The 17,400-nt window shown below is 41.3% G+C and overlaps 1 protein-coding gene across 1 annotated transcript; it reads right to left on the bottom strand.

Annotated features, from left to right (window-relative positions):
• Positions 1–766: 766 nt before the first annotated feature.
• aprt (adenine phosphoribosyltransferase) lies at positions 767–17,270 on the bottom strand. Its single transcript, XM_030441526.1, has 6 exons — positions 17,090–17,270; positions 11,263–11,366; positions 8,676–8,809; positions 8,266–8,344; positions 1,128–3,282; positions 767–1,072 (listed from the first exon to the last, which is right to left on the bottom strand). Exons 1-5 carry the CDS (start codon positions 17,176–17,178, stop codon positions 3,143–3,145), a joined length of 546 nt encoding a protein of 181 aa, XP_030297386.1. The 5' UTR covers positions 17,179–17,270; the 3' UTR covers positions 767–1,072; positions 1,128–3,142.
• Between the last annotated feature and the right edge of the window lie 130 nt (positions 17,271–17,400).

Raw genomic sequence — 17,400 nt, 5'->3', positions numbered from 1 at the left:
CTCACTAACGTAGGAGTTTCTGTCCATTCCTTGCTCAGAGTTCTCTGAGAATGTTCTGGAATCACTCCTAGGAATTTTTAGGTTAAGTTAGGAGCTCTCTGAGAGGATTCTCAGAATCTTTAGGAATACGAGCCCTGGTCATTAGCAGCGAGCTATTCACTTCCAACCTGTTGCCCTTTGCGTGTGTCTTTCCCTCGTTTCTTCTCACTCTGGGCTGCAACAAATCAACTGAACTTTTAAATTAATCACCATTTTATTATCAATTATTGGTAGAGAAAGGGTAAAAAAAAAAAAATGTCTGATTTCAGCTTGTTAAATGTGAGTATTTCCTGGTTTATTTCCTTCTCTATGACAGGAAACCGAAAATCTTTGGGTTGAGGACAGAACAAGACATGTACAGGCGTCATCTTAAACAATTTCCTTCTTGATAAATAAAGATCTATATTATCTGGAGTTTTTGGGGAAACACTGCTGCGCGTTTTCACCATTTTTCTAACATTTCCCAAACCAAACACCAGATTAATCAAGAGGATAATCAACATATTAATCGAAAACGAAAATAATTGTTTGTTGCAGTTCTCTTAAGCTAATGACCAGGTGAGATGGAGTAGTCACTTAAACGTGTACTTTGGACAACTGATGATTTAATGACATATTGACAACTAGGTAATTGTTAGTTTTTATAATTGTATGTTCATAAATTGAAAATAAGGTCTGCATGTTTTGTATGGCTAGAGAAGAACAGTGGTAAACTCATCGAGACTTCTTAAATGAAAAGCTTTATGTATTAATATATTGTAAAAGAGCACTTCACCAATTTTACACATCAAGCTCAGCTTACACATTATGGTTAGTATTACACAGCCTGGAAAGGAATGGTGCTGGAGGAGATAGTCAGAATCTGAGAAAAGATCAAAACATGTAAGTAGTATGGGATCACAGGAGCTGTGCTCATTGTTAAACAACCATAGCTGATGTAAATATACACGAGTCAAGCATAAACGTTCACAGACGAGGTGATGTTTTAAAGTTTAATTCTTATTATGTTAAGTCCCATTCACCGACTTCCTTTCTCACTCTCAGTCCATTCAGGAAGGTTCAGTTAAAGACAACCGAATAAAATGCACTGTTACCATAAGTCAGTGTGAATATATATTATACATATTATATCTGTAAATAACAGTAAAGGATGGTTGGTCCTAAACCTTGTTCCACACCGAAATGTCTGGACTACTGGATGGATTGTTATGAAATGTAGATATGCAGGTGAAACTTGAAAAATTTGAATATCGTGCAACTTAAAAGGTGAAACTAATATATTATACAGACTCATTACATGCAAATTTTGATGAGTATGGCTTACAGCTTATGAAAACCCCAAATTCAAAATCTCTGGAAATTAGAATATTACATGAAATCAATAAAGAAGGATTTTAAATACAGAAATGTCGCCCCTCTGAAAAGTATAATCATGCATATGTAATCAGTACTTGGTTTGGGCCCCTTTTGCATTGAATTACTGCCTCAATGCGGTGCGGCATGGATGCTGTCAGCTTGTCTGCTGAAGGAAGCATGAAGTGCTCTAAAATGTCCTGGTAGACGGCTGCATTGACTCTGGAGTTAATAAAGCACAGTGGAGTGGACCAACACCAGCAGATGACAAGGCTCCCCAAATCAACACAGACTGTGGAAACTTTACACTGGACTTCAAGCATCGTGGATTGTGTGCCTCTCCACTCTTCCTCCAGACTCTGGGACCTTGGTTTCCAGATGAGATGCAAATTTGCTCTCATCAGAAAAGAGGACTTTGGACCTCTGAGCAACAGACCAGTTCTTTTTTCTTTAGCCCCGGTAAAATGCTTCTGACGTTGTTTTTATGTTCAGGAGTGGCTTGACAAGAGGAATACGACATTTGAAGCCCATGTCCAGGATCCGTCTGTGTGTCGTGGCTCTTGATGAGATAACTCCAGCCTCAGTCCACTCCTTGGGAAGCTCCCCCACACTTTTGAATGGCCATTTCATCCCTGCTGTTTTTCTTCCACACTTTTCACTTCCACTTAACTTTCTATTAATGTGCTTTGATACAGCACTTTGAAAACTTCCAACTGCTTTTGCAATTACCTCTTGAGGCTTTCCCTCCTTGTGGAGGATGTCAATGATGGTTTTGTGCACAACTGTCAGGTCAGCAGTCTTCCCCATGATTGTGAATTCTACTGAACCAGACTGAGAGACCATTTAAAGGCTCAGGAACCCTTTGCAGGTGTGTTAGATTCATTAGCTGATTAGAGTGTGACACTTGAGCCTACAAGACCTTTTCACAATATTCTAATTTTCTGAGGTTTTGAATTTTTTTTTTTTTATAAGCTGTAAGCCATAATCATCAAAATTATAACAAATAAAGGCTTGAAATATCTCACTTTGCATGTAATGAGTCTAAATAATATATTAGTTTCAGATTTTAAGTTGAATTACTGAAATAAATGAGTTTTTGCACGATATTCAAATTTATCGAGGTTCACCTGTATGTCCCCCTGACGATGGATCCTAATGACTGAGCCCGTCTTTTCCTCTAGTACCATCATGAGTTTGGCAACGTTTAGCTAAAGTTCTCAAAAACTACTGAATGGATTTCCATTTAATTAAGCTAGTGTATGTATTATGGCTTATTAAGGGAACATTTCCTAACAATCTATCCATTACGTAAACATAATCAAAGCTATTTTGAAGAAATACATTCTTATGATTTTCACTTAAACTGATGCACTTACAAGAGTGAAAGCTATTTACGACCTGTCTGCAACAGATACTGTGGTATGCCTGTCTAATAATATCCATCCAACACTGTTTAGGCACACACGGATGCAGGGACAGATTTCAGCATTCTTAACATGAAAGGAAGAGAAAGTTCTAGACATTTAAGACTCTTTAAGGTTTCGTGGAAACCAAGTACACCAAAGCATGCAGAGTAAGGCTCAAACCCTCACACTGTTAACAGATGTATGTATGAATTACGAAACAATTAATATTTTAACACACATAACAAAAACGTGAACGAAGAAAAGAGCTTCCCTGTTTCCTGTTGTTGACATTGAGAAGCACCTGGTTGGAAACAAGTCAAACATTTGTTTAAAGTCCGTCGTCCTCAGTACTGAAGCAGAGAGAACACACTGTGTGGTTTCAGTTTGTCGATGGCGTTCAGTTCTTTAAGCTCGATGATCACCATGCAGCCCAGAATCTCAGCCTGCTGCTTCTTCATCAACTCAATGGCTGCATGCAACGTCCCTGCAACACACAGACACACACACTTTATTTTGTTAAAGTTATTCAGCAACAATGTTTTCAAAATACAAGCCACAATTTACATCCATTCTTTTCAGCTCATGGTTCTATTCCATTACTCCAACAACCTCCAGCATTTGCTGGTCCTGTTAATATGCAGCCTGTCTGTGTTACGCTTCAGTTCCGACCATATTTCCTGTTTACCCAGTATAGCCAACTCCTGCCCACCCATTAATTCCTTTCCACCACTCAACATTCCCACAGGCCCATACATGCAGTTATATTGTCTGGAAAATGTACATCCACAGGTCCTAAATTTTGTAGATCCAATTGTACTATTGTATAAAAAGAGAAATAGAAAATACAAATAATTTTGGTGACCTAACTGACCTAAAACAGGAAAAGTTTAGTCTGATTTAATGTCCGACTGTGAGAAAAAAAAGGTTATGTGTCTTTTTGTACAGTGTATGTAAACTTCTGGTTTCATCCGTATATACCAGAGCTACTCATTCACAAATTCAATGTGGCCAGATTTTCAAACCAGAAATTGTAGATTGTCCAGACTTTTTTAGCAGTCCATATACATTTAAATGACACATTTTAAAGTAATGAATAATGTAAAAAAAATAGGAACGCTTACTTTTTTTCTCCTTTTGTATTAAAAAGTAATATGTCAATGTTGGGCCTGGTTATCATCATCTATAATATAATATGCCAAAGTGCATATGCTGCAAATGAAAAGAAACGAAAACGAAAAAAGTTTGGCATTTGGAGAAGGCAGTAAAATAAAAGAAAACAAGTACTTGCCACTCAAGGCAGCTTTAAACAGATGAGGGGTAAGAGACTTTTTTCGTTAGAGCACTTGCCACTTCTGACTGATTGAAAAGTTACTAGTAATGGAACGGTTAGTGAAGATAATCTGTCGTGTTTGGTTTGCTTGACACAGTTTGGGGCATGTGTGTATGGTTCGGTTCAGGACAATACACGAGTCTTGAGTGAGCCAGTAACCCAGTGGGGGTTTTTTGTTTGTTTTTTTTCATTTGGCAAGGAGGCAGAGGGGTGGAGTGTTGAGTGCAGCAGGTCAGTTGTGGAAATAGCAAGCGGCAAAGACAAAGTAGGCCCAGAGTTAGAGGATGCATGGCCAGCAACATTGTTTCCGTTCTGCTGTGTGGGAGCATTTTGGATTTAGTAATACTTATGATGACGGCAGTAAGAAAGTGGTGGATCTACGACTGGGTGCAAGCACTGTGCAACATGTGCTGCTTATGCTTGCGGCAACACCTCCAACATGTTGGCTATAAGGTGTGATAACTGTATAGGGTGTGATATGTCACAGATAAGTTGTTCACTGAACTAACTGATTTGAGAACTGATGTCAATACATTCGCCAACAAATTCCATGGTGATGATGGAGAAAACAAGTGTGGTCTAGAGCTGGTAAATACGGTTCGAGTCTTAATTATTAGGTCACTAAATTGAACCGGGTTGTGCCAGTCACTTGAGTCAGTATTGGTTTCTGTTGTACTATGACAGGGATGTGCTTTTCACACTGACTTGAGGAAGTCTAACCCAGAGACTTCACTCGCTTGTCTACAACTCATTCATAAACGTAGCCGGCTGTTTGCGCTATCCTGCTCTGACTCGAGTTGCGAGCTCCGAGTCTGCTGCTGTGTTTCCGGCTCAGGCTCGCGAGCTACGGCCGTTTCCGGCATCGCGAGCTAGTGCTACGACGAGTCGGCTGTGTTTCCCGCATCGAGGCTCGCAAGCTACGACGAGGAGTGTTTCTGGCATCGGCTCGCGGGCTAGTGGGCTACAAGCTTGCCATGTATACGGCTCTGCGTGACGCCATTTACCATTTTAGATTTGATTATTGTAGGACTCAACAGGTTCGAGTTAATGATACTAGAGATTTGCAACTCATGGGTTTTTTAAAGATACGTGTGGATTTGCGCCTGACCTCCATGTGGATAACTTGGAGCATGACGTTATGTTTTTTTTTTTTTATTCCATTCAGTACATAATTACATCAATCCATCAATCTATAATTACCACAGTGTAGAGGTCATTTTGGCTAATTCACTGAACATAGTTTCATTATAGTTTCATGCATCTTGCCACTCTGTTATTACCAGTGCCTTTTTGTTAATTCATGTTGGTATGGGGTTTTTTTTGAGCTGGGTAACTTGTGGTTACTGGTTCAGGTTTAGATGCCAGTTGTACTATAGAGAAACAATCAACAATGCAGTTCTTATTTTCAACCACTAGTTGGCAAGCAAAGACAGCAAATGGTCATAGGTAGTGCACTAACGTGGGGGTCCAGGTACCAAAGCTGTTAATGTTTTATGGTATTTCTGGAGTGTTAAAAAACAAAACAACAACGTATATTGAACCAAACTGAAAACTGTGACCCCAAAACCGTGATACAAATTGAACTTTCAATTTTACCATGCGTGGCCAAGAGATTGTTAATTTGTAAAAGATACCTGATCATACACCCTGCACAAACTGCACTACACATGCCCAAGGGTAAACGGACGTGAGAAGGAAGAGAGATGGAGAACTCCTTAACTGCTTTCATCATCAGCTCCAGACTTTCTTTTTTTTGTTGTTTAAACCTCATGCTGGGCCACTTGGAGGTTGCTTCTGAGCCTGATGTGGCCCGCATGCCACCAATTGAATAGGCCACTCTTATTGTTCCTGTTGGGACCTCACGTGTGGCTCTAACAATAAAGCAGCCTGCATGTACACCAGAGCCTAACATGCCACCTACAGGCACTTACAAAGCCTGTAAACAAAGGAAAGAGGGCAACCCCAATGTCTAGTAAGTAACCCCGGGTTTTTCAAATTCCTTTCTCCGATTGGATGGAAGCGCACCTGAATGCACCTTCAGTTCTGGAGCCACAGCCTGATGCAAGGAGACCTTAAATCATCACATCCCATTATAACTTGGTGCTGGAAGATGTTACTTTAAAAAGAGAACAACCCTGACTAGGGATTCCATACATGCAGTTTTTATGGCCTGTTGACCACTGAAAATTAAATGATTGCCTTCTCCCCTTTCATTTAGATTAGGGCTGAACGATATGGACAAAATTTTATATCTCGATATTCATGCCAGATATCTCGATATTGATACGATATGACTACAATTTCGGTGAAAACCAGTCATTTTTCAGGAAAATAAAGAGATTATTTTAAGCTGGTTGATAGAGAAAACTTTACCAAATAATCACAAACTCACTACAGAGACAAATATATTTGAAGTAACAACAGTAAAGGGAGGGAGAAGATCAAACTATGTGCATTTTTACAAGATGAACGATGACATCCTAATCTGGAGAGAAAGAGTGAGAGTGAAGATCGAGACTCAGCAGATTCAGGTTATTGCTGGTAAAGTACCAGTGGAATTTAGAAAGACTAAGAAGTCAGAGAATTAACGGATCAAAACAGAGCAGACGGCAGCTATACGGTCTCAAATCCACAGAGCGAGCGGCCGCAGCGTCCGCTCCTGCTGCCCCAGCCAGCCCCCCACATACACACCTGCCGCCTGCAGCTGTGAGAGGACAGAGAGCCGGCGCTGCTGCAGGGGAGCTGCAGACTGTGATGACTCTGAGCAGCAGGAGAATTACAATATAATATATTTCTCACCTTTCCCCTGATGATCTGAATAAGTCGCTAAATTTGTTGCTAGTCGCTTTTTAGAAATAAAGTCGCTAAGAGGGTCTGAAAAGTCGCTAAACTAGACACGACTTTATTTTCAGACCTTCTTAATTTACACAATTCATATGTGTTGGTTGTGAGGATGTACTGGGTGAGGTGACTGGAGAAGGCAGAGCGTGTGTGGCTGTCTCCAGGGTGCTCCATGCAGCACACAGTGGGTGCAGGACACCGTAGTCGATTATGTATACTGCAGCAATTTTACAGACAACAACTATTTGAAAACTATATCCTGTTTTAGGCCTAATTTTGTGTTGATGCAACATTTAGAAAATAGACCCCTGAACTTGTTTGCTCGAAATAATTACCCACGGGTGAGGCCATGATGGCTCTCAATTGGCAAGACTTGCCTAAAAGGACGTTGAATCAAGATTTTCAACGAATGTGGGAAAACGAGAAGGGAAAAACATTTTGATGTCACAACCTTACTGTAACAAAGTTGTTGATATAATGCACTGCAGCCCCAAAAACCTTTTTCCTCTAATCTAACATTGTTAAAGAAGGGGCTGTAAAAAAGTGGAAACATTTTTTGGAGCGTCACAACCCCTGTGAAATGACTTGTTTCACTATCGTAGCTGGGGCCATTTGGTCCATTAACATTTGGAAAGTCTAGAAGAGTTCCACTATCAAATTATTTTGTCCTCATTCAGGCTAGCCAGGTGCTAAACAGGAAGTTAGCTGGCTCAGTCACGGAAGTCTCTAGTGGGCATGCTCAATGGGCCGCACAGTACGGAAGCTATGTGCAAGAGCCCCTGGCTCTGGCTTCATGCACCGCTGAGCAGCTTTCACAGGAATGAATGGGTCTCCACCTCAAGACTTGTGTCCAGTAGTTAGAGGTCCATAATAGAGGAGCATCTCAGTGCAGCAATCTCATTAATCCATTCATTTAAGTCCATCAAAACAGCCTCATCTGTAAGTTATATAGTATTTACAGTTGTAGTAAAATGTTTGTGACTATTTCTTGAGTTTTAGTACATTGTTTTTGATGATGGGTGGGAATTTATAGTGAATCACTATAAATTCCCACCCATCATCATTATCATAATTAACTGAATATTATATTCAGTTAATAGTTACTTGTTAAACAATGAAATGCTTTTGAAACAATTTATTCAGTAATTGTTGAAAGTAAAGTTGCAACTGATGTTTATAATACTTTACAATATAATATGAAATTTATATTTTGTAGTTCTATATAACAAATATTCCCCAGACTGAATTCAATGAAGATTATGGTTACAAGTTGGTCCTAACCAGGAGATTTCTCACCTCCAGTTGCCAAAAGGTCATCAATGAGCAGAATCTTCTGTCCTGGAGTCACTGCATCCTCCTGGATCTCTGCTTCTGCCTAGAGGAGCAGAAATAACACTCTTGCAAAAAAATGAAAAGGAAATGTGTGTGTGTGTGTGTGTGTGTGCACAGTTTTGCTACACGTTGGGGACCATTTCTGGCATAAAAACAGACCATTTCAGTACCAAAAGACCTCATGGGGACCAAGTATGGTCCGATTGTGTTAAAACCTGCTTTCTGAGGTCCTGGTTAAGTTCTGGGTAAGGTTTAAACTTACTTATGTTAAGGTTTGGGTTTGACTGTACACATGAATACTAGACAAAGTAAAGTCGGAGGAAGGACAACGAAAGCTGTACAAACCTGTGTTTGTGTGTGCGTGTGTTCCTTACCTTTCCATACTCCAGATCATATTCCACAGACACAGTGTTTCCAGGTAGCTTGCCTTTCTTCCTGACCAGGACAAAGCCAACACCTAGCCGCTGGGCAAGCAGAGGCCCAAACAGAAAGCCACGAGCATCTAAACCTGCAAACAAACAAAACCATTCAGTGAAGGGATAGAAACTGTAGTTGGTTGGTTTGTCAGCAGGATTTCACAAAAACTACTGATCAGATTTCCATGAAACTTCTGGGTCTCGGCCAGAACAGACACCAGAAACTTTTGGTGTGGATCTGGATACAGGGATGGATCCAGGGATTTCTCCTCAGGTTCTCTAACATGGTGGGATAGGATGTTTTTTTCAACATATTTGTTACTTTATCTGGGAATAATTTAGCTGTTCTGTACTGTGCACCAATTCGGCCGGGTAAAAAGTTGGGTGCTGATGCTGGAGGATCACTCCAGGTTATGTTATCAATATGCTTCTCATCAAAGATGAATAATTTAGCCCACCCACACCCATCCCCTATTAATCAGAAATAAAGTTCTTATCAGAGGTACAATATCTTAGAATTGGCCAGCTGTCAAATTCATACTTAGTGGTTACTGTGATGATGTGCTGCCAACTGTAGTTGCCCTTAGCTAGATGGCTCAGTTAGCTGTGCAGCTTTGGGGACCAGGGAGTGTAACCCCTAAATTCCACCGATCCCTGTTCGGTCCGTCTCTGCTCTTCCACAGCTGCAGGTATGATAGGTTTCACTCTACTCTATGTGTGTGTAGTTCCACTAGCTCCACTGTTATGCATATCTATTTAGTTGCAGCTCCAGCAGTCTGGACCCTTCTATAGTAGATACTAGGGCTGAACGATATATCGTTATCGTATCTATATCTAGATATGAACATTCAAGATATTCATATCGAAAAAGCAACGATATAAACGATATAGATTACCCCGCTCGCCCTGCACGTACAGCTTTGGCAGTCACAACAAACATCCTTTTTACGATTGCACTTGAATGCACCGCTAAGGCCAGCCAACCAAAAACCTTATTTCATGCTTGCTGTGGATCAACAGCTGAAGCCAACCAATGACACGAGGGCGGGAGTGAGGGAGACGGAGACTGAGACGCACACACTCAACTTGGCGACTTTCTAGCTAGTTTAGCGACTTTTCAGACCCTCTTAGCGACTTTATTTCTAAAAAGCGACTAGCAACAAATTTAGCGACTTATTCAGATCATCAGGGGAAAGGCGAGAAATATATTATATTGTAATTCTCCTGCTGCTCAGAGTCATCACAGTCTGCGGCTCCCCTGCAGCAGCGCCGGCTCTCTGTCCTCTCACCTGGCTGCAGGCGGCAGGTGTGTGTGTGTGGGGGGCTGGCTGGGGCAGCAGGAGCGGACGCTGCGGCCGCTCACTCTGTGGATTTGAGACCGGATAGCTGCCGTCTACTCTGTTTTGATCCGTTAATTCTCTGACTTCTTAGTCTTTCTAAATTCCACTGGTACTTTACCAGCGATAACCTGAAGCTGCTGAGTCTCGATCTTCACTCTCACTCTTTCTCTCCAGATTAGGATGTCATCGTTCATCTTGTAAAAATGCACATAGTTCGTTTGATCTTCTCCCTCCCTTTACTGTTGTTACTTCAAATATATTTGTCTCTGTAGTGAGTTTGTGATTATTTGGTAAAGTTTTCTCTATCAACCAGCTTAAAATAATCTCTTTATTTTCCTGAAAAATGACTGGTTTTCACTGAACCTGTTGTCATATCGTATCGATATATCTGGCATGAATATCAAGATATAAAATTTTGTCCATATCGTTCAGCCCTAGCTTCTATTTCTGACGGCTGCCGGAGCGTGGTGCATCAATTCAGCCAAATTCAGCACAGAGCAGACAGAAGGTCACACAACAAAACAACGACTTAAACAGTTCATTTTCATTATAAAACACAAACAATCTCAAAAAATCCAAGCAAGTCTTTTTAATCCTTCAGTTGGGAACACCAACCTTTTGTCTGTTTGTTGTTGTGATTTTAACGCAGTGTTTCCCTCACATTGGCTAATTCGTGGTGTTGTGCCACAGAATCAAGACGGACTGCCACATATTGCGTTTCCTTTTTGTTTTTATAAGTGCTACTTAAAAACGCAGCATATTCGTTGGGCTTCATTTCTTTTCCCTGCTCTCCCTCCATCTCACTGTCACGCATGTGTCTCACACACACTGCCCCTCCCCTCCGTGCACACCGCGTGTCTCCATGAATACGACATCATCCGTTGAAATAACGTAGAAGCATGATATCTGGTGCAGACAGCTGGCAAAAGTCACAACTTCACAAAACTTTTCCTTTAAAAGCCTGCGACACCCCTCCAACTGGTCAGAACTAAAGAAGCCTCTTGGATGAGAGGTGAAACAACTTGCCTACAATATTGCACTCAGAAGTACCATGACCTGGGTCACTGAGAGCCTTCATCAACATCACATTCTGTTGATGATTTTAGTTAATTTTTTAATGCATTCATCTAGAATTCTTACATCTTGCAAGTGTTAAGAATACTGGTTATCACTGGCAAGTGCTTTGCTTTGTTTTGTTTTCTTACCTACAATCAGATCAACCTGCGGGTGATTCTTCCGCACATGTTCTTCAAAAAGGTCGATTACTGCCGTCAGTGTGGCTGGATCCTTCAGAATGGGACAGATATCTCTGCAGGACGGACACGGGAGGAAATTAAGATTTTTATGAATTTGAAAAATTGATTAACATAGGAATCATGATTCCTCTCTCCTACAATCCAGAATCTATTCACAATTGCCAAAATTATTTTTTTTAAGTGTTAACTACTAGCTTGATGTTAATGATTGAAAAATCAAACCAAACTTGATTTTGATCTTTTTTTTTCCTTATCAAAAACAAACTACAATTGACAAAACAATTATCAAAAGTATTGCTTTTTTAATGCTTTTCTTGTAAACAAAATGGCTCTGCCATTGTAAACAGTGCACCTTCAAACTCACTTGAAAAAATGAATAAAAGTGCCTCCACTTTTTTTTTTTTCAAATGCATGTAATTGAATTTTGCATTTTACATTAATAGAACAAAACAAACAAACAACCACAGCACATACCTTGCCAAATTACAAAGGAGTTACATTGGTTAAATCAACACACATTTGGGTCATACACATTATTGTTTCATTAGATTCATGTCAAAGGAAGAAATGTAATAGTCAATGAATTATTTCTGAAGACAAGGTGTGGACGTCCTATCTGCCATACATCAACAAAATCACTGGGAAGATGATAAGGCTGCACGATATTGGAAAAAACTGACATTGCGATCTTTTTTAACCCTGCGATATATATTGCGATATGAAAAAATACCGAAATTTTCATCAGATGACCTGAACAGCACTTTATGTTATGCTCCATTGCTGCTATCTTGTGGACAATTAACCTGCACTGATCTTACCTGTTTTTGTCGTACTGAGCTGTGTGGTACCGACTAAATGGTCAAACTTATTAGTTGTGTTACCTCTCCTTGTAGCAACAGATGTAAGACACACAGAACACGTGTTTGGTCAATATCATCTTTCTTGTAGCAGAAATCATTCCAGATAACTGATGTTGCTTTTCTTTTTGGCACCAACTCTTCCTACTGCGATTTTCTCTTGTTCCTTGCTCATTTTTTAATGTTGTTACCAGCAACTCACTCCATGTGCAGGGGCGTGGTCTGCTTCAGGACACAGATTAAGAACTAATGTGATTGGTGGATCACTGAGCATGCAGAGTCTGCATGCACAGTGTGTGTCAGGTACCCTTGAATTTAAATGAGTTCATTTGCTTCCTACATGCAGGCCCTGCCATGTGACTATTGCAAACACCTACATCGCGATGACGATGCTCAAACGATATATCGTGCAATTCTAGCAGATGATCAAGGAAAGCCTGCGATATTTTGTAAAAGATGCTGCTGTTACCTTTAAAATAGCACTGAAAAGTTCCATAGGCAAAACCTTAAATATTTCTCTGTACCATTGAGTAACTAGGGGAGGCTTCTCCTGGATCCACTGAAACAGAATACACCTCCTTGCTAGAAGCAAAAGTTTACACAATAAAGTCAGCTGTCCAGTGGATACTGAAAGACTTTCCCTAGGTATACTGAGAAGAAACAATACTGAATCTAATGTAACCAAGGTAAGCTCCTTAGCTACATTTACAATATCTGGAAATTCTGCCCATCCAAGACAGCGGGAGATCAAACCACCTATGAAGATCATTTCTTACTGATATCAAAGTTGCTTTAAAATGTAGTTTATATAGCTCTTCATATGTCTGCTGAAACTCTGATGCCCAGATATGTAAAACCTGCAGTTGACCACCTGAAAGGGGAACTGGCAGGAGCAACCCAATCCCCAGAGTCACCCAATGGCAAGGCCTGATTTATTATAGTTACTTGTATATCCTGAAGTAAGGCCAAATTGGTTGCTGAGTAATAGTAAAACAGGGATAGAGTGCTCTGGGTTAGTAAGTTAGGGATAATGTACAGAATGGATGTCATTATCAGGAAAATAAGTCCTGACAGGACGAACCGGAGTTCTATACATTATCCCACTTATTACACGGCTACTTGCCAACACGAAAATAAACTTCACACAGTGTGTCTTTTTACAATTTATTTATCATTCATAGTATTTACGGCAGAGAAAAACAGTTCACCAAACTGACGACACAGATGTTAAACAGAACATTCTACAGAACACAGCGGATCAACCGTCCGCTGAAATTTCACTGAGCTAGTGTCAGCCGAGCCTATTCATTTATGCACGTTGAACTGTACATTGCCATTAATCGTAAAATGTGACAAGTACAATGGGGCCTCTTTTGGGATATTGAAAGAGATGTTTCTGACTCCATTCCTTGCACGGATCTCTGGCATCTTTATGGTTTTTTGTCTCGGCGTTATGTGCACAGGAAATATACTCGTTGCCGTTATCGTCTTCCTGTATAACAAGAGTCCTTGGTTAAGTGTCAATTACCCTCTCTGCGGCGTCTCGCCAGATGCAGCTGCACATGGAACCACACCTTCCTGACAAGTCCGGGAGCTGTGTTGACAGACAGCACCTCAGAGTTGATGAGCATCTGTAGGTCTGTCGCTGACAAAGGGGGGTGATGCCTGCTGGTGTCTTTGCCTTTTTTCCGTAGGTCTTTGATGACGGACTTGTATACATCATTGCTTGACTTGAAAGTGCCACAGTTCATTATGTTAAATGTCGAGAAGAGATGAGATATCCCTGACTTAATTGCAATGTAGCTCGCAAACAGGTAGGCCTTGCCGTTGGTATTTTGCACTGGAGGATAAAATGATCGTAGCACCTTATTTAGAGACTCTGCACTACAGTTAAACAAGTCTGACGACACGTTTTTCTCCACTAACCAGGCTTTTAAAATGTACATGGCCCATACGTGCTCTTTTTTGTGTTCAATTTGTGTCGGTCCTCTTCTATTTGATCAATTTCTCTGTCCTCCAAAACTTTGTGCCTTTTTGCCTCTCCCTCTTCGCTGCTTCCCTCTCCTTTTCTTTTTTTACCGGTGACGACAACTCAGCCTTTAGCCAAGACTCGAAATCACTGTCTTTTCCAAAAATATTAAAGTTAATTTCAAACTCATCCATAGTGGCCTAGGAGGACGTTTTTTGTGATATGAAGTAACGTTAGGTTAACTGTTACAGAGTTACAACTGTTCAGTTGATGTTGCTTAGCGACCGAAGACGCTGGGGTGATAAGTGACCGGACTACTTGCGGAGCAAAGATTGTAGTGCACGGAGTGCTACGAAACATGTGACTCAGGGGCAAAAAGGCCATTTTCCTTGACGACGGTCAAATATGCTTAGCAGCAGTCAATTATACGAAAATTACATACATTACATACAAATTGACCGCCGAATGTTGGGAAGGCCCATTCAAGTGAATGGAGCATTCTACAGCATTAAGAGGAGCCGTGTCATAATAAACAATAATACATCATCAGCATTAAGTGAGATCCTATGCTCAGTGTCTTCTAATTTGACATCAGAAAGCCCTTTGTGGAACCTAATAGCCTCTGCAAGTGACTCGAGCACAAGTGCAAATAAGAAAGTGGAGAGGGGACAGCCATGACGTGTACCTCTACTCAAAAGGGAAAACATCTGAACACTGAACCATTTACCAGGACCCTCGCAGCTGGAGATCTGTGCATCACTTTAACCCACCCAAACTGGGACCTAAACCAAACCTGTTCAGAACATCAAACTGACACTCTCACTCCACCCAATCAAATGTCTTCTCAGCATCCCATGAAACAGCAAGAACTTTTTTCTGAAAATTGTGTAACATTTAAAAGCCGTCAGACATTCGAGTGGGAGCACCAACCCTTGACAAATCCTGTCTGATCTGGTCTGACCAAATGGGCAAAACCTCCTCCAGCCTCCTAGCCAGAAGCTTGGATACAATTTTACAATCAACCCAAAGTAAGCTTATAGGTCTGTAAGATGAACAGACAACAGGAGACTTATCCATCTTTAAAATCAGAGAGATATGGGCAAGATTTAAAGTTGGTGGAAGCATTAGAGCCAATCATCCTTCTGTGTCTTGGATGATTTTAGCAAGTGTAAAAGCGAGATGTTTGTGGGTAAGTATTGCTACCCCTCTACTTTTTGAGTTGAAAGAAGAAAAATCAATTGGGCCTACCCAAACACGCTTCAGTTTTAAATGTTCAGAGTCTGTAAGGTGAGTCTCCTGTAAGAGTGCCACTTGTACCTTATCTTTTTTGAGCATGGCATAGTTGATTCCTTTAACATTCAGCGGTATGACTCTTGTGTTACTCATTAAATGGCTGTTTGATTAGATAACTAATAAAGAATGATCCGGATAGAGAGATAAATGACCCACTTTTCTAATAGAGTGCAATACAGTATCATTTTGGCCCATGAACGAGTTGAAATGTGCTGGTATGAACATTCCCATTTTCTACTGATGGGAAAACAACTAGAACTTTCTTCATATTCAGAAAGCAAGGTAAGCATGCAGATAACATTATAAAACTGAAAGCTACCCACTCGGTAGTACTGTAGTGTGGTAGCACAGTGGGAGGCCGGGTTTCGAAAAAGTGGATAAGGTGTTTCCCCCAGTGCCTTCTTCCAGATTGGGAACATCAATGTTATCCCATCTGCTCCGGTTTTCCATATTATCTATGTTAGCGGCCAGTATCTTAACTTTCTTCCCTGGTTCAGGAAGTCTCTCCCCTCCAGGCCGGTCACCACATCCTCCACGTCCGAGACTCTTTGCTCTGCTGCAGTAACGCATTTCGACTGGCTCTCCAACGCTGTAGAGTTTTTTTCCAGAGTCTCCGTGAACTTGGAGAATTTCTCTTCCGTTATGTCACTGAAATTTTGAGTCACCTCTCAGAGTCGAGGTGTTTCAGGCGGACGAAGGCTCCTCACCTGTTGGTGACGAGTCTGTTGTTTGGCTAGCATTGCACAGTAAACATCACACCTTGGTGGAAGTACAGGACAAGTGTGTGTTCTTGCCGTCTTTAGTTTTAACATTTCTAATAAAAATACAAAATAAAAAATGGGCGCAAAAGTGTGAAATGTCCCACACAACAGTAATGTGGTAACTGGTAGTGTCTTTTGCAGCTTAAATGAGGAAAAAAAAATACAGCGTCCATAAATGGAAAAGCCTGCGTCATTCTGTCTGTCCTACCGACTCTTCGTCACATTTGTGCCCGACAAACAGCGTCTGTCCCGCGGCAGCAGAGCCAGGCGGCTCCCGCAGCTGACAGCAGTGATTATGTGATGTGATTCGAGGCTTCAGGGAATTTTCCTTCCTTTGCTGAGTCAGACAAGTCACCTTATTTACTGATGTTGATTATTTAATTATTCAATTTAGAGGAAAACGTAGCTTTGTTTTACAATTACATGGATGCAGATACAAAGTGTTGTGACGAGATCCTGACCCACTGAATGGTGGGAAGTGGAAAGTGACAGTCGTGGTCATACATGTCACTGTCAGGATGAACAGGTGGACACGGTGAAACACCACACAGATGTCCACGTTATGCTCTGTTCCGTCACGCCTCTGTCAGTTCCGCAGCGCCGGCGTGCTGTGAGCTGACACACCGGAGCGGCTTCAGCCTTACTGTGGGCACTGAACACAACACCGCGATAACGTTACAACTTTCTGAATAAGGGTGAACTTTGACGTTGGGCTATCTGGCGGCCTCTACGTGTGATAGGACGTGTATCCCTCCGCAGCTCCAGGCTGCTTCCTCTACCTGCTGTACGAGGGCATTTCTTACACATGGCAAACTCACGTGTTCCCACGAAACACATGTGAGTACCACAGAGAGCGGCACGGCGGAGGATAAGGAGTGGACAGCAGTGCATCTTACCTGAACAGGATGCCTTTCTTCGGAAAGTCTGGATAAGTTCGGATGTGTCTGTGAACCAGCTGGAGTTTTGATTCTGTGTCGGCTGCCATATTATCTGAACTGTATCACCTGACCACTGATTACTGATGGTCTCTCCCTCCGTCTCTTGCTCTGGCTTTTTCCTCTTCTTCTGTTTGGCCGCTCACAGTGTTTACACAGTCTGGAAGCGCATTACTGCCCTCCTCTGGGCCGCAGCGCGCTGCTGCTGTTGAAACCCTAAAGATTGATCTAAATAATCCAGTGAAGATGTTCCATGAAAACCCACAATTTAA

The sequence above is a fragment of the Sparus aurata genome, chromosome 15 (genome assembly GCF_900880675.1).
Source record: "Sparus aurata chromosome 15, fSpaAur1.1, whole genome shotgun sequence".
NCBI classification, from domain to species: Eukaryota; Metazoa; Chordata; class Actinopteri; order Spariformes; family Sparidae; genus Sparus; species Sparus aurata.
This window is presented reverse-complemented; position numbering and strand designations above follow the sequence as displayed.

Bases quoted from the DNA above. Each gene is read 5' to 3' on its own strand.
- aprt (XM_030441526.1), bottom strand. From the start codon at position 17,178: ATGGCAGCCGACACAGAATCAAAACTCCAGCTGGTTCACAGACACATC. The intron at 8,810-11,262 runs GTAAGAAAACAA...GTTTGTTTGCAG, and splicing joins GCAGGTTGATCTGATTGTAG to GTTTAGATGCTCGTGGCTTT. The intron at 3,283-8,265 runs GTGAGAAATCTC...TGTGTGTTGCAG, and splicing joins TGACCTTTTGGCAACTGGAG to GGACGTTGCATGCAGCCATT.